Consider the following 17,847-nt stretch of genomic DNA (forward strand, 5'->3'; position numbering starts at 1 on the left):
CGTTGGCGCCATATGCCTTGGCCAACTCGTTCTCCAGATCTTAATCCCATTGAGAACATTTGGGCTTGGATTGACAAGAGATTAGTCAAAAAGAGCATAGCCAGTGTTGCGCAATTACAGCAGGCGTTAGAAAAGCTTTGGAAAGAATTTCCAAGAGAATTATGCATCCGACTAGTTGAATTTATGCCTAGACGCGTTCGTGCATGTGTTAAAGTTCGTGGTGCGTATACAAAGTACTAAAATGCACCCTGACTCTATATTTTTACTCTGCTTTTTTTTTTTTTTTTTTTTTTTTTAACAGTTGCATAAATTTCTCATAAAAAAGTAAACTTAAATTTTTTTTTTTTGAAAAATCATTTTTTCTTATTTTGTTTATAAAACCACTGTTAATAAAATTTAAAACAATCAGTTTTTTTTTTTTTTGGTAGTCTAATAGGGTGAGTTTTTTGTTTCCTAAGTGGAGATTTTTTAAATTTCCCCCGTCTTTAGATATTTTTGAGTGAGATAAGGTAAATTTGCCGTTTTTCTGCAACTAGTCTAAAAATTTGTGCGCATGTTGAATTATATTTTTTGAGAGCTGAGATTTTATTACAAATTTTTACTTACAGTATTCTAAAGCGGGTATAGATTTTGTTGTTGATGTTGTTGTTGCTAACCAATTAGTTTATCAGTAAGTCTTTATTTATAACTTACAATTAACTTTTTTTTTTCAATTTACCTAATTTTTAAGTTTTATATATATATATATATATGGGACGGAAAAAAACACATACTGTAACTTTTTAGTCCCTGTGTAAAAAGCTAACTAACAAACTTAAATATTTCACGACCCGGAGGTAATCCACTGTTGTAGTGTGGTAGCTCTCCTATCAAAAACTTGTTTAAAGAATTGTTTTTGGTTTATCAAAATTATTACAGAATTTCTATAAGAGAAAAATTGGCCAAAACTTGATGGCAGAGCTAGTGAATCAAGTAAACAGCTACATGAGTGGTGTGGGAATATATCAAAGTTTCTGATGACCCTTGCTGATCGATTAAATCTACTCCAGCACAACAAAAATGAGAAGAGCAAAGAAATAGCAAAACTCCAAGTAGATTTAGAAACAGCAAAAAAAGTAGTAAATCCTTCAAACATCAGCAGCAATTGGGTTCAAGTAATAAAACAAGGTGCTAAAAATGCTAAAAAACCAGCTGACCAGCTTGCTGTAGCAAATGCAACTATAAGTGAGTTAAATGAAAGAGAAAGAAGAAAAAAGAACGTAATTATCTAAGGAATACCTGAATCCGAAAAGGAATTTTTAACAGATAAAAAAGCAGATGATAGCAAAAAAATCAAAGAGATATTTAATGTAATTGGCAAAAGCAGTGTTTCACCAGTTTATGCAAGAAGACTAAAATCTAAAGATACAACTAAACCAGGTCCAATAATAGTTGAATTAAGTGATGTTTCGTTAAGAAATCCACTTCTTCTAAGAGCTAAAAATTTGAGAGAGAAAGAAGGTTACAAATCAATTTACATAAGTCCAGATTTAACTGAAGCACAAAGAACTCTTGATTACGATTTAAGAAAGAAAAGAAACGAAGCAAACAGTACACTTGTTGAAGACTCGCCCTTTCAATATGGCATTCGTGGAAATCAGATCGTCAAAATTAAATCTCAACAGTAATAACTCAACAGAATCTTTTCAGCCATTACCTATAAACGGACTAAATGCTTTAAAATGTATGTATTTAAATGCGACCTCTTTAGAAAATAAATTTGATGAATTTAAGGTATTAGTAAACACTTACCGTCCACAAATCATAGCTGTTAGTGAAACATGGTTCAAAAGCATCTCGGTTGTAAATCTAAATGGCTACAATCTATATAGAAGAGACAGAAATGATGGGCGCAGAGGTGGTGGTGTGTGTCTATATATTACTGAAACTATTAAATCATTAGAGCTAAACGATGCTGTTTTTAACTTAAGTAAAATTGAACAAATCTGGGCTACAGTGTACCTTGAAAACAATAAATATTTAGTTGGTTGTATCTACAGACCCAACGATTTTGTTGACATGAGCGACTTGGATTTGGTTTTTAAAAAGACTAAAGACTATATTCATATAAAAGGATACAAAGACTTACTTATAACAGGATACATTACAAACATTAAAAATGAAAATGGTATCGAGCATAACTTTAGTGAAACTCTTACCAGAACCTATCTGTATCAACATGTTAATGTTCCGACATTTCAAATGTCAAATAATTCTGCCACTAACACTCTTGATCTAATCTTCACAACTCAGTCGGGAAGCATCTGCGCTATTGACCCAAGATCTGTCCTTGGTAACATAAATAAAGATCATTTGGTCATCTTTTTAGATTTTATTATTAAAAGTATGGTTAATAACTTATCGCACAGTTACTTAAAATTTAATTACAAAAAGGCTGACACCAATAAAATTTCTGACTTTATTACAAATATTGATTGGGTTGGGTATGTTTGAAACTTTATCTGTTCAGGAAATGTATGACATTTCCTGAACAGATAAAGGAAATCTAATTCACTTTTCAAATGTATCATGTAATCAGTTCATTCCAGTGCTTGACGTATCTCGAATAAAAAAGCAAATTGCTCCATGGATCAAAAATGATCTTAAAACTCTAATTAAAAAAAAGCAAAATCTTAGATACCTGAATTGTGCTTGTAAATGGAGAGATCTTACTCTGTCTTAAGAGTACAAACTGACTTGCAAGTTAGTGAAAAAAGAAATTAAAATAGCTCATCTTGCATATGAAAATGTTTTAGTTAAAAGATCCAAAACAAACCCGAAGCTTCTGTATAAATACCTGAACAGCCAACAACTAATCAAAGAATCAATCAGAGCATTAAAAACAACTAATGGTGATCTAACTCAAGAACCTTGAGAGATAGCTAATCTACTCAATAAATGTTTCCAAGATGTTTTCGTAATTGAAGAAGAAAGGGAACTTCCACATTTCACAGTTAAATTTAACGAGAATCATTCAAAGTTTGTTGATCTAGAACCAAATGATATCAGCTACGAAATGATATTAGATAAACTTAAAAATCTTAATCAAAATAAAGCATGTGGTCCTGATAATATGCATCCATTTCTTCTAAAAAACTGTGCAGAAGCATTTGCTATTCCTCTAACATTAATTATTAGGGCATCTTTAACTAATAGTCAGCTTCCAGTTCAATTTAAATCATTCCATGTAAAATTATGGAAATTATAATTAGAGCTAAAATGGAAGAGTACCTGTATAAAAATAACCTACTAGCAAAAGCGCAACATGGTTTCGTTAGAAATAAATCATGTACCACCAACCTTTTAGAAAGCATAGACTACTTTCATCAAGCTTAGATGTTGGTATTCCAGTTGATGTAATTTTGTTAGATTTTGCTAAAGCCTTTGACACCGTTCCACACAAAAGACTGTTAGCCAAACTAAAAGCATACGGCTTTGATGGTCTGATACTTAAATGGATCAAAGCCTTTTTAGAAAACAGAAGACAAAGAGTTGTTCAAGGTGAAATCATTTCTGACTGGGTTAATATTTTTAGTGGTGTACCGCAAGGGTCTGTAATTGCAGCACTTTTATTTGCTTTATACATTAACGACCTTCCAAAAAAATTGCATAATGTAACCAAACTATAAGCCGGTGATACAAAAGTGCTTTCCCAATTATCTTCAGAACAATGTGCTACTAATCTTCAAAATGATCTAGATATTGCCTACAAATGGTCTCAAACTTGGCTTCTTTTGTTTAACATATCAAAATGTGTAGTTATGCATTATGATTATAACAACAAAAAATATTTATATAATTTAAACAGTATTCAACTGAAAGAGTCAGATACAGAAAGAGATCTTGGAGTGCTTTTTAATGCAAATTTAAAATGGAAAAATCAAGTGCTTAATGTTTCTAACAAAGCAAATCAAATGCTTGGTCGTATCAAAAAGTCATTTGCCTGTTTCGATTATAAATTACTTCGTTTGCTTTATGCTACTTTTATTCGTCCATTACTAGAGTTTGCAGTTCCGGTATGGTCTCCATATTATAAATCTGATTGTGACTATATCGAAAAAATCCAGCACAAAGCTACTAAACTAGTATCACCAATCAGAAATCTTTCCTATACAAAAAGACTTGAAAAATTAAACCTAACTACTCTAGTGGAAAGGAGACAAAGAGGAGATCTAATACAAATGTATAAAATTATGAATAATATTGACAAATTAGAAAAATGCAATCGTTTTCCAATAGTTAACAATCATACGAGAGGTCACTGCTTTAAATATTTCAAGGAAATGACAAAACATAAGCACAGAGAAAACTTCTTTTTTAATTGAGTAGCAAATGTATGGAACTCTCTGCCAGAAGAAGTTGTTAAATCGCCTTCAGTCAACAGCTTTAAAGCAGCAATTGATTGCTGGATGAGCAGCAATCAATCAATTCGGCTGTCAAAGTGTGCCTGATAACACACTCACTGGCTCTGCCAGTTACAGCGTTTTCTTCTAACTAACACACACACACACACATATATATATATATATATATATATATATATATATATATATATATATATATATATATATATATATATATATATATATATATATATATATATATATATATATATAATATATATAGGTTCTGTTGTTGATGAAATATATAATATATATACAATATATATATATATATATATATATATATATATATATATATATATATATATATATATATATATATATATATATATATTATATACATATATATATATATATATATATATATATATATATATATATATATATATATATATATATATATATATATATATATATAATTCATATTTAGGTCAACAATATGGCAATGCCATTATACACTCTTGCCATTGTGGACTGTAATGGAATAAGTCATCCAGTAATGCATAGTCTCGCTGATAGAGAAGTTCAAAATAATTAAAGAGATGATTCTGGAAGATGTTTGGTGTTGGACTGGTGATCTACTAAAGTCTGCCGTGTTTCTTATTGACAAAGATTATGCTGAAATTTTTGCTATAAATACTATTTTACCAAAAACCAGAATTCTTCTCTTTCGATTTCATATAGTGAAAGTATTTGTTATAGAACTTAAAAAGTTGCCAGTGTCTGAAAGGGAGCAAGCTTTGATTTACGAGGTATATGATTTATTATGAAATAAATATGTTAGTGTTGGTAATAAGTTTGTAAAAGTTAACATATTTACATTTTTGGAAAAAAATTTAAAGTATGGTATATTGTAACCAAGCACAATATGAAGATGCAATAAACTTTTTAAAGATGCTTTTCCCAATTTTTTTGCTTATCTGTAATGAAACTGGTTATCAATTAAGGAGATGTTTTTTGGGTATTAACGCAATGGAGTAATGCAGCTTGACAACCACACAAATAACAGATTAGAAAGACATGTATTTTTAATATAGTTTTGACAAATTCATTTTTACTTGCACTGTTTATATTTCAGTTAAATAATGTAATTTATTCTGCTATATAAATATCATCGATTATTAAAGATTGTTCTGCTACTTCTGGAATCAGCCCAGAAATTTTGATAGAAAAGTAGATTTCTTTAGATAGAGTTATATACTCAAAAATATTGCACTTGGATTTTAATCAGCGTCTCAAAACTAGAAAAGATGTTCCGCATGCTTTAAAAAAGTATTCTGATAAAGTGTCATTGTTTTGTTTAAATTTAATTGTTGAACAATATTTTTGTAATGAAAAAAAATGAGTATGATGTAAAAGAGTTAGTTTACTATTTTAATATTTTATATGATATAAGCTGATGCAAACAATTATAAATTTTATGTCAATACAATATCAGGGCTTGTGATGAAGAAAATTGTCAAGCATGTTATATCGCGCTCGTAAAATTAGAATATGTTTTCATCGGACCTGATTATGTGCACTCGAGATAACGTCGGTGAGTGCGATCATGAAAATTGCTAAAGGCGATACTCATAAAAAGCTTTTTCTTTTTTATATCTTTTTTTATTTGTTACATAATTCTTTCATCAAAAAATGTTATTTAATGTTAAATTAGTATCACAGTTATAAAACTACTTCAACGAAAGAGATTTTTATACTTCCAAACTTATTGTATATTGTCAGATCGCGATTTTATTTTTAACTATTTATGTTATAAAAAAATAATATCAAACAAAAACGCAACTTTTTATTGATTTAGTATTGAAGTATATTTTAGTGACTTAGTTTTGCTTTGTGCTTAAAATGTTACTCTGTGAACTTAATTAACGGTTAATGGCTTTTATATTTCTTGATATTTTTTATTCAAATTAATTATTTAATTTTTTTCTAAAATTTCTTTTTTAAATTACGTTTTTTTATCTTAAAAATATAACACAAGAATAATTTGAAATAATAATAAATAAGAATAATAACTTTTCATTTAATAAATATTGACATCATTACTTAGTTTTCTTTTCGAATGTCCTTAATTGCAAACATTCTAAACAACAGAATCGTTTTAAATTTGAGTTAAAATAAATAATAGTTAATAAAAAATCTATACTATGAACAAAAATTAATTTTAAAAATTACTCTATTATTAATATTTATTTTTATTATAAACGATGTGTGGAATATTACAAACAATAAATCAAATAAATTTTACTTGATATTTTCACAAGATTAAAAATACTTCGCAGTTTTAATTTTCTTATAATGGTTTTCTAATTTTCTATTCTTATTTTATTTGCGCATTTTTGTATTCACATTGTGTTTCCACGTGCACATTTCATTATTGAAATTAGTGACGATAACGACTTTAAACTGCTCATTCATTACGTTAGTGCAAAAGAGAACGACGTTGTGCTTTTTATATTTTATATTAGTTGTTTGATAACAGAATATCTTTAATAAAAATCTTTTTTAAATATTTGATGAAAATAAAAAAATAATCTTGAACTATTGGACGAGCGTTATTTTATACGCTCGTTATAAGCTGAACAAGCGTTGTTTATCGCGCCTAGAACGTTTGAAAATACCATTTACAGGCGCGTTTTACGAGCGGAGCGTGATCGCGCTCGCTTCATCACAAGTCCTGCAATATGGAAAATAGGTTTCTTGTCAAAAACACCGATAACGAGTATGTTGTTTTTAAAAATGCTTGTAATTGCGGGTTTTTAACCGGATTTGGGCTTCTGTGTTGACATATCATGTGTGTGCTGCAGTTTTTGAAAAAATCTATATTTGACTTGGAACTTGTAAATAAAAGGTTACTTATTCACAAGTAATTTTAAGCCATAGTAGAAATAAAAATAAAAGGGTAGTTATATATTAGACTGGGATTACCCCAAAAAAATTGCATTTTTAATTTTTTTTTTGGCACCAAGTTATGTAAGATTTTTTTAAATTATTATTATATGTAGAAACCGAAAAAAGGTAGTGAACTGGTTTTTTTTATTTAGCTAAGTGGTCTTTTAGGGGTGTGAAATGGTTAAACTCCATATATGGTTTTATTGAAATAGTATACCTTTTAACATATAAATTGGCTCATAACATATTTTTAGGATGGCAAATTTGAATTTGATGTTATATTTAAGCCAAATTTGAAATATTGCATTGAAATTTAGGGTCAAATAAAATCCCCAAGTACGGTAATACTAACAAAAGTTGATGTGATATTGATGTGAAAATACGTTACTTATCTTCATACTGGGGAAGTAGAATTTTGTCAAGTTTAACTTTACTACTCAAATATACTTAATATTTAAAGCTATTGCAGTTAAGGAGGGTTTTTATTAATTTTAATTGATACTTTAATAACTATTATTATATTGATACTTATATATATATATATATATATATATATTATATATATATATATATATATATATATATATATATATATATATATATATATATATATATATATGTAGTTTTTCAATAACAGAAAAACTTTATTTTTCTAGACTTTTAATTTTTAAATTCTATTTATTAATATCTAAGCAGATATTAATAAATGGAATGATGTATATATTACGACTCTGTTAAAGAAGCAAAAACCATTCAGTTATCAAGTCTAGAATATTGGCAAAAGTTATTGATTGTTGCCAAGATTCAAGATAATGTTAAAGTATTACACATAGCAAGCAACATCGAAGAAGGTACTCATATCATGTAGATCTTTATTTGTTAACACCAAAGAGCTAAAGAGAAAAGCAAAAATTAAAAACATAAAATATTTAAATGTTATAAATATGCCCTTTCAGAGCCCCAAAAAATCACTTAGCTAAAAAAAGAGTGAGTTCACCACCTGTTTTTTGTTTCTACATATAATAATGGTTTAAATAAATCTTACATTACTCGGTGCCAAAAAAATGTACATAAACCCATGGTCTACATAAGATTTCTATATATTTTAAATATTTTTTTATACAAAAATACCATAAAATAGTTATATTATAATTTTTTGTATTTTTTTATTTTTTTATAGATGGTATGCACCAAAAACCAAATCTTGTCATATCCCATCAAAAAATATTGCATTTGTTTCTTTGAGCATGAAATTCAAGGAAACGAAATTCAACAAATCAAAAAAGACGAAATTCCAACAAAGTTATTTAGCCAGCCAATTCTTTTATTAAAACCTATTGTCAGAAAATCTTCAGGCAGACCATCTTCAGGCAGACCATTAAACTTACAGCAGCGGCTCTTTTACCTTACATATAAAAGGTATGAAAAGTTGCGTCCGATAGATAGACAAGTTATAAGTTTGTGATGGTTTCCGATGACCATGCTAATAAAGCTATAAATTTTTGTTTAAAGTTGTCGAGTACATCATTAAAATTAGTAATTGATATCGAGTTGCTGATCCTAAAGTCGATATTCAACAGTTTAAATAATTTTTTGATGATTCGGCATGGATAGCATTGGAAAACCAAGTTAAAAATTTAAACAACATCAGTCAAAGTTGCGTTCTTTGCCATCAGGAAGATGATCCAGCAACTATTATTGTTGATTAAAAAAATATATATATTTTTATTTAATGAACATAATCAAAACCATATTCGAAAGTAAAGTATAGTAAACAAGTATTTCTTTTTTTTTAATGTGACCATTGTTTTTATTTTTATACTAATATTTTATTAGATAGATTTTGACAAGAGGTCTCTTAAATATATTGATGTTTAGATAGCACATATCTATGTTTTATCAATTTTTATTTATTGTATATTATGATTCAGATACATACTTGTCTCTAATACTTTGTAATCTAAATGGTTTGAGTCTAGATAAGGTGATACCATACTCGTTTCCCCTCAATAGATTTGCATTCACAAAATTTAAACGGCATTTTAGACAAAATTTAAACGGCTTTAAGGACTGCGGAAGTTATAGCCATATTAATGTTTTTAGCAGTATGCCTAAAATTCAAAAATTTTCAATGCTATATTTTAGCTATAGTATATATAATACTATGAAAATTTAAAAAATTGAAAAAATAGATAAAATTTGCAGTAATAAACCAAATCTGACTAATTAAGTCTTTCTAACCACACCTTAGTAGTTGTGTAAATATAGTAATGTAAAAATATAGATCTAACAAAATTAAGAACACTTGATTCTAACTGGGATTATCTTTTTCCGGAAATATACTTAATTCCAGATATTTCTTTCAACTTGTAGTTTTTCCGTATTTCCCCCCAAAATTTATAATTTTGTTGGAAATACTAAAATGGGCACAAAATACATGTGCGTGTGAGCATATATATATATATATATATATATATATATATATATATATATATATATATATATATATATATATATATATAAACAAGATAAATTTTCTAATTCTTAAAATCATTTTAATACAAAACAATACATATTTCGACTAACACTAGTCATCTTCAGTTAAAATTAAATATTTAAAATTTGTTAAAATACCTATCAAGGTGTTAAAAAAAAAACAATACAAAATATAATTATTCTTGTACAAACTAATAATAATATAATTACAAAAATACAATAAAATCAATTAATCATCTCATACAAAAGAATAGGCTAAAAAGATACGCAATACGTATAAAAAATAGCAGCTAAACAGAAAGTGTCATATGTCCATGGTTAATCTGTTTATTCATACCAGGTTTTAACCATTATATAAACATACTTTCTTAGAATTTTAGCTCAAATTAGTTAGATGCCTAACACAGAGAAACACTTATCATTTATTTGCATGAAGCAATTTTCATTAGCATGGAGATATTTATAGATATAAGACTCTTTGTCCCTCTTGTAATGTTCAGATATCCGGGTCTTGACATAACGAGTAGCTTCGTCAATATATAACAGGAGTTACATCATGCACACACGAATTTATACACCACGAATGATTTGAACTCTAGAGGAATAGGATCTTTAGAAGAAAAGAATTTAGAAATTTTCTGAGAGGTAAATTCTAATTTAATATTTGCTGAACGGCAATATCTTTTAGCAATTGAATTTAATTTTTTTTTAGCTGAATCAGATATTTTCCCAAAAAATATCTGTATATATATGTATGTATATATATATATATATATATATATATATATATATATATATATATATATATAATATATATATATATATATATATATATATATACATATATATATATATATATATATATATATATATATATATATATATATATATATATATATTTAAAAAATATATATTTCTTAAATATTGAGCACTCTACAACTATCAAGAGTTTAGTATTTTTAATACTAAATAATACAATATATATAGGCTGCATAAAAAGTTGTTCCTTACCATATAAAAATTATTATTGTAAAAAAAAAAAGTTTTCTAGGATGTTTCTAAGTACTGCCGCATTTTATTTGAAGAATCGTGTTTTTACCCAAAAATATCACTACAAAAAATTAGGTGATGTGGGATTGGGAAAAATTTAGCATCTATTCCAAATGTTTAAAATGCTTTAATTATCACACAAAATATATTTTAACATTAAAAAATGAATAATTTATTCTATATAACTAAGGTGCTATCTGGTGCAGTGATGCATGGTATAACGGAAATTGTTATTTGAATTGAACAAAGTTAGAGAATAACTCTTTCTTATTGAAATTACCTACAAGTTTCTATGATTTTCAATGACTTCTATTATTTCGTTTCGTACTTCCTCATCCTAAAATTAGTCAAACATTCTGTATAAAACATCTGAATAAAATTTTAAATACTTTTTTAAAATACCTTTGTTTCACCTTTGTGAGTATCTGAAGATAATCCGAACATAACTTGATTCCACGCTCTACAACATGGTTTGTAACCTTGACTGTTTTAATAAAATGTTTCATCTTTAAAAAGTTTCCATCCCATTCTGAAGGAGGAAGTTTGAGCCATTTACCGTTATCGTTTAAGTTATGAAAGAGCAACCAAGATCTTTTCCCAATATATGACAATATCTCTAAGTTCTTGTGAATAGATGCTTCCATCTATTCACAAGAACTTAGAGATATTGTCATATATTGGGAAAAGTTTAGGTTTTCCAGAGTTAATAGCAAGTGGCTTTCCCGCATTGTCATTTTTAACGCAATATTAGCCTTTTCTTTAGCAGAAACCTTATTAGAAAAGAGACTGAAGACCGACACCTCCTCAGTTAGATAATGTGAGTGCCTGTTAAGAACTTCTTGAGCTTTCTGAGCTGCATTAGAATTGCCTAAGATCTGCCCCAGAGCGCCTAGATCATTGTATAATGAATATCGTTAATTGGTGCATAAGAGTCTTTTGTTGCTTCTAACCAAGCTTTAACATATAAAACTGAGCTGAAAGTCGAAAAGATTTTCATCTTTGTTACATCAGAATTGAGTAAATCTTCTTTAAAGATGAACATCTTTGGTGCATATAACAAGTGCGACATCCATCTGACATGATGATTTGCTCCACAGGTTTTCCAGATTTTTGGTTCTATTATTAGTATCGAAAAAAGATAAAGTGCTAACTCTGCAGCTTCCTTATAATCACCTCGGCGATGCTTACATTTTATTTGTTTCTCTAAGAACACACTAGTTTCGTCTGCTTTCGTTTTAAGGAAAGAATTTTCAAGATCTAGAAACCTGTTTAGTTTTTTTAGTAGAGCCTTCTCTGCGCAAATCCATTCTTGTTGAAAATCTTTAAAATTTATATTATAAATAGCTTTTTTTTATTTTTTAAATAAGGAGTTCTAAAATGCTCCCAAGATCAATTCTAAAATGTGATGGCGACAAGCTAGCCAAAGAAGAGTTTTTATTGATTTACAATCCTCTAAAAGAGTTGCAGCTCCATTTTTAACTCCTGTATTACATGCAGTCGTATTAAAAACCTGGGCAACAATGTTGGCTTTGAGATCCCATTTCTCTAAGTTTTCCAAGATTCCTTTGCAAATAGAAAGTCCTGTACCAATCTGTATAGCTTTTATTGATAATATTTTTCCTTCAACGCAATTAGGAAATCCACTGACCAAAACAGTTAAACACTCAAACCTTTGACCTGAGATTTGTTTTAAAGGTTTTTCGTCCTAATGAAATGTCAAATAATCTGATCTAATCTTATTTTGAAATTCTGTTATTATTTTCCTTGCCATTACTTGCCTATTTAGCTTTCTTGATCTTCTTATAGTATTTATTGAAAGGCTAACATCGTCAGGTTTAATATCACCTGTATAACATTAAAAATATATACTTTTTTTAAATTTGTATACAATAACCTTGTTTATTTATTAATAAAAAACGAACCTAAAACTAGAATTGCAGAAGTATTCATCATCAGCTGAGGATTTGATAACTTAGTTCTATCTGCAGTTGCTGTTATCATTGGGTGAGAAATGAAGTTTTTTGGCAAAACCAATGTGATATTATCTGATCCGGTATCTTTTTTTTCTCCTTGCTGCTTTTTTGAAATGTTAAACTCAGGATCACTTTTAGGAGAGTTTGTAGATGCAGAACTCATAGAATGACTAGATTTAGTGACATGAGAATATTCATCTGAGTCACTACTATAACCAACCAACTTAACAGTTTTTTCATCATCTATTTTTCTTCTTTTTCTTTTTCAGTTGCCACCTGTTTCTTTTCGATTCTTTCTTTTTTTCTCCTAACACTAGAATGTAGCAAATTATCTTTTACTCCGATTCCTCCAGTTTTTATTCCATTTTTAAGAGCTGTAAACCAGGCAATATCTGCATCTTCATCTGCATCCTTAGCTGATCTGGCTTTTCTAATGTCATCTTTCCAACTAGGAGAACTAATATCAAAAATGCCATCTAATGATTGAATAAAGTTTTGTTCAAATAAACTCTTCTTATTAGAAATCCTATTTTTAGATTTTGCAAGCAACCTCCATTTGTCATGTAGCCTTAAAATATTGTCAATACTGTACTTGTCTTGTTTATAAGGAATACCAGCCTTATCCCAAAAGAGCTTGACTGATTTAATAGTAAGCAATGCAGCTAACTTAGATTTCGAAATGTTGCTTTGAGTGTGCAATGCCTTCCTAACTTTAGTAAACTCTTCATAAGAGCTATCAATAACTTGCAAGTGATACCTTAAAATGGATGATGCAAATAATTTAAAACTTTAAATAAACTTTCAAAAACAAAAAAAAAACATAAAGTTATAACTTCAGTCTTAATATAGTATTAAGCCTAACCTGAAAAATTTATAAACATTTCTGGTAATGGGCAAAGAGCTTGTTTTTAAATCTTCTAACGGATATCCAACCAACCATATTTTGTTAGTTGACTTCCATACTTTCAAGTATTTCTTTTTTACCGACTTTTTTAATATGGTTGATTCAATGTAATTTTTTCTTTGGTTTAATTTGTGACATTTACTTTATCAAATATTTACTTTGAATTACATAAACTGGAATTGAAAACAAGATAAGCATATAGTATTAACCACTTAATTATCTTAATTATATAGACAATAACCTGGCTGACAATAATAAATAGTCAGTACGTATGTAAGTAAGCATCTAAGCCTACAATTTGTAAAAAAATAAACATAAGATAAACATAATGAGTTTTAATTTAAATTACACATATTTTTGAACACAATTTAACGAACAACACGCAACTCTTACAGGTGCCTATTTATTGTATGAAAACCACTAAATAAAGTTATTGTGTTGTAAAATAAAAATCTATTAGTATCAGAACAAAAGATTTTTGTTTTGTTTTGTTTTACAAGAAAAGGATTAAATATGAATATCTTATTAGAAAAATACTCAGGCATCTTTGTTAAACTCTTAGTACTTTTTGCATAAGCAAAATTAAGTCTGATTTAAAAATTTCGCATTATAAAAAACAGCGCATATACTGTTTGTTTACAAAAAACTCTAATATTTGTTTGTATTTAACCGAATAAATTAAATAACGGAACAGATATAATGGAGGATTTGTTTTTTTCGTTCAGACATCAAATTCACATTAAAAATGAAGTGCGGCAGTGATGTGCTACAAAAATATTTTCATAACAAAAAATGTTTTTTAGAGTAAAAGGAACAATATTCGATGCAGCTAGTAGCAGAATTACCTATTTTGAAAATTTGTTTGATATTATGGCCAACCCTAATATATATATATATATATATATATATATATATATATATATATATATATATATATATATATATATATATATATATATATATATATATATATATAGATAGATAGATAGATAGGTATATAGATATATACATGGGCCTCGGAACCGGGGAGCCCGGGTGGGCCAGAGCCCCCCGAGAAAAAAATGATGGCGCCCTTTTTAGTTGTACCTTTAAAAAATTATTGCCCCTGAAAAAAAATTTTTTTTTTAAATTGTTAAAAAAAATTGTTTAAAATATATCTATTTAAATATATATATATATATATATATATATATATATATATATATATATATATATATATATATATATATATATATATATATATATATATATATATATCTTATCTTAATATATATAAAGGGCAATGTGTGTTTGTGTGTGTGTTTGTTTGTTTGTTCTCTATAGAAATCCAAACCGCCGGACCGATCTCGATGAAATTTGGCATGGGGGTAGTCCTCGAGGGGGAGAAGGTCCTTAGCTGGGTTTTGACCCCGTACCCCAATGCCCGGGGTCAAGGGGGCCCAAAAATAGGCCCCCTGACCCCGGGTCTGGGGGACCATTTTTTGGGCCCATTTTTGGGCCCATTTTTGTGTACAGATATCAGGTAAGCCAGTTTAAATATTGACCCGGGCATCGCCGGGTAACTCCAGCTAATATATATATATATATATATATATACATATATATATATATATATATATATATATATATATATATATTTGTTTTAACTTTTTTTTTTTGGCCTTCTTGTTTTATCGGTAAATATCTTGTTAACAATTGATTAACAAGATATTTACCAATAAGTAACATTGTTTTGATGGTGCCAAAAAGCCGATTATCTGAAAAAACCACACACGCACACTAAAGTAAAAATTATTCGATTCGAAATACGTTTATTTTCGAATACGAAAATAATTTATTTAAAAATTGCGCTGTTTCAAATTTGAACAAAAACGAGAAGTTTTTAAACGTAAGTTTTTGAAACGCTTTACATTATTATTTTAGAGATTATAATTGATATATTGAATGAGGTTAATTTCCATTCCATTCGGTCTCTTGTTTAGGCAACATAGCTCTAACGATATATTCCAAAATTGGTACATATGTTAATATGCCCGGAAGTAATTTATATTTCAAAAGATTATGTTGTTCTATTTTTTTATCCAATTTTAAGCCAGTTTTGGAGTCCTTCCAAAATTGGTTAAAAATAAGAAATTTCTTAATGACGGAAATTATTATTTATAAATCAAGATTGTTTTGTTGAATTGAATAATCAAATTTTAATTAATTGTTATTAGGTAATATAAAATTCCTTTTTACATAAATATTAAAGCAAAAAATTTCTAATAATGATTTTATTCTTTATATATATTATAATTATATAATAGAAGTATTTATTATATTATATATTGACCAAGTTTTTTTTTTTAAATATCACTATTAAAAAAACAGGTAACTACTATATGCTATCATGTTTAGCATTTAGACTATATAATGGTAGCCAAAGGCCTAGCTATCTATATTAAAAAAATATATATTTTGATAGATAATGTATATATCTATTAATATAATCAAAATAATAAATGTTACATACATCATAAGTATTTTAATAAAAATAAATTTGTTTTTTAATTATAAATAAAAAAATAATTTAACCTGTTGTTGTATTCGAACTTGTGACCTCACTTCATTTTATAACAAATTAATTATTTAAAATTTTTATTTACATTCTAGAGATGCCACCAAAACGCAAACTTTCGGGTGCAGAAGTGAAAAAAGCAAATAATAGGCGGTTGTTAGCTAAAGAAGCATCTAAATCGAGAGACATTCTTCATTATTTCTTGCTACAACCCTCGGCATCTTCCGAAGCATTCCCCGAGTCGCAGTGTGTTCAAGATGAGGGTGTGCTACAACCCTCGGCCTCCTCCGTAACCTTCCTCGAGTCGCAGTGTGTTCAAAATGATGGTGTCTGGCAACAACCCTCGGCCTCTTCCGAAGCATTTCCCGAGTCGCCGTGTGTACAAGGTTTTTCAGGCCCTAAAAATCAACCAGATCAATCATTCAAGTTTCCATATAAAACATTTGGTAAGGACAAGAGACGATGGTTTGGCATCTTTCTATGGCTTCATTATAATGAAGCCAATGATTCTGTTCTTTGCCACATGTGCATGTCTAAATATAATGAAAAGAGACTTATCGAAACACATTCAGTTGAAATGTCGTTCATCAATAAAGAATTTATTAACTGGAAGAAAGGTATTGAAGCTTTTAAAAATCATCAGTTGTCTGCATGCCGTAGAACCGCTGTTGAGTCTGGTGCATCAAAATCTAAGCAAAATGTGGGGGAAATGTTATCCAGTCAACATTCGGAACATAAAGTCCACAATCGGAAAATGCTACGAGAAATTATTGAAAACCTTATATTTTTATCTTCTTTTGGACTAGCAAATCAAGGATAAGTTGATGATACTAGCAATTTTTATGGACTCTGTCTATTGCGGGCAAAAGATGATCCACTGTTTGCAGACTGGCTGGAAAAAAAACGAAATGCATATGTTACTCACACAATACAAAATGAAATCTTGAAAATAATGTCCACTATGATTCTCAGAGATATAATTATATCAAAAGTGAAGGATAGCATCTGGTATGCCATTATGGCAGACGAATGCGTTGATAGCAGCAATAAGGAACAATTGATAATTTGCTTGAGGTCGGTTAGTGACAAACTTGAGGTATCAGAAAATTTCATTGGATTCTATGAAATTGAGAATATTAAAGCAGAGACTATTTTTAATACTATAATGGACAGCCTTTTAAGATGCAATATTGGCATTCAGAATTGTCGAGGTGTTTTGTTTGATGGTGCAGCTAATATGAGTGGACTTAAACGGGTGGTTTAAATGATAAAGCAGAAGGGCTTGCTCCATTCTCTCATTGTTATGGTCACTCTCTAAGGCTTGCTGTCAAAGATGTTTTCAAGAAAACGGAAAATTCCACTTTATCTGATTGCCTTGATTTTGTACATGAAATATCAAAACTAATAAAAAAATCACTAAAACGAGATGCTTTATTAAACAAACTGAAAGCTGAATTATCTGATGTAGCAGGTATTCCGGGTATTAGAACTCTTTGTCCAAGTAGATAGACTGTGAAAGAATCAAGTTGCAAA

The 17,847-nt window shown here is 28.5% G+C and overlaps 1 protein-coding gene and 1 long non-coding RNA gene across 2 annotated transcripts; one reads left to right on the forward strand and one right to left on the reverse strand.

Moving 5' to 3' along the window:
* Nucleotides 1-534: 534 nt before the first annotated feature.
* On the forward strand, nt 535-9,281 carry LOC136092331 (uncharacterized). Its single transcript, XR_010644350.1, has 3 exons — nt 535-670; nt 4,873-5,194; nt 8,515-9,281. It is a non-coding gene; the product is annotated as an uncharacterized LOC136092331 (long non-coding RNA).
* Nucleotides 9,282-10,821: 1,540 nt separating this feature from the next.
* Nucleotides 10,822-16,366, reverse strand: LOC136091786 (uncharacterized). Its single transcript, XM_065819499.1, has 3 exons — nt 16,362-16,366; nt 13,716-13,898; nt 10,822-13,610 (listed from the first exon to the last, which is right to left on the reverse strand). Exons 1-3 carry the CDS (start codon nt 16,364-16,366, stop codon nt 13,097-13,099), a joined length of 702 nt encoding a protein of 233 aa, XP_065675571.1. The 3' UTR covers nt 10,822-13,096.
* Nucleotides 16,367-17,847: the final 1,481 nt, after the last annotated feature.

The sequence above is a fragment of the Hydra vulgaris genome, chromosome 15 (assembly GCF_038396675.1).
Source record: "Hydra vulgaris chromosome 15, alternate assembly HydraT2T_AEP".
Classification (NCBI taxonomy): domain Eukaryota; kingdom Metazoa; phylum Cnidaria; class Hydrozoa; order Anthoathecata; family Hydridae; genus Hydra; species Hydra vulgaris.

Bases quoted from the DNA above. Each gene is read 5' to 3' on its own strand.
- LOC136091786 (XM_065819499.1), bottom strand. The intron at 13,611-13,715 runs GTTAGGCTTAAT...ATCCATTTTAAG, and splicing joins AATGTTTATAAATTTTTCAG to GTATCACTTGCAAGTTATTG.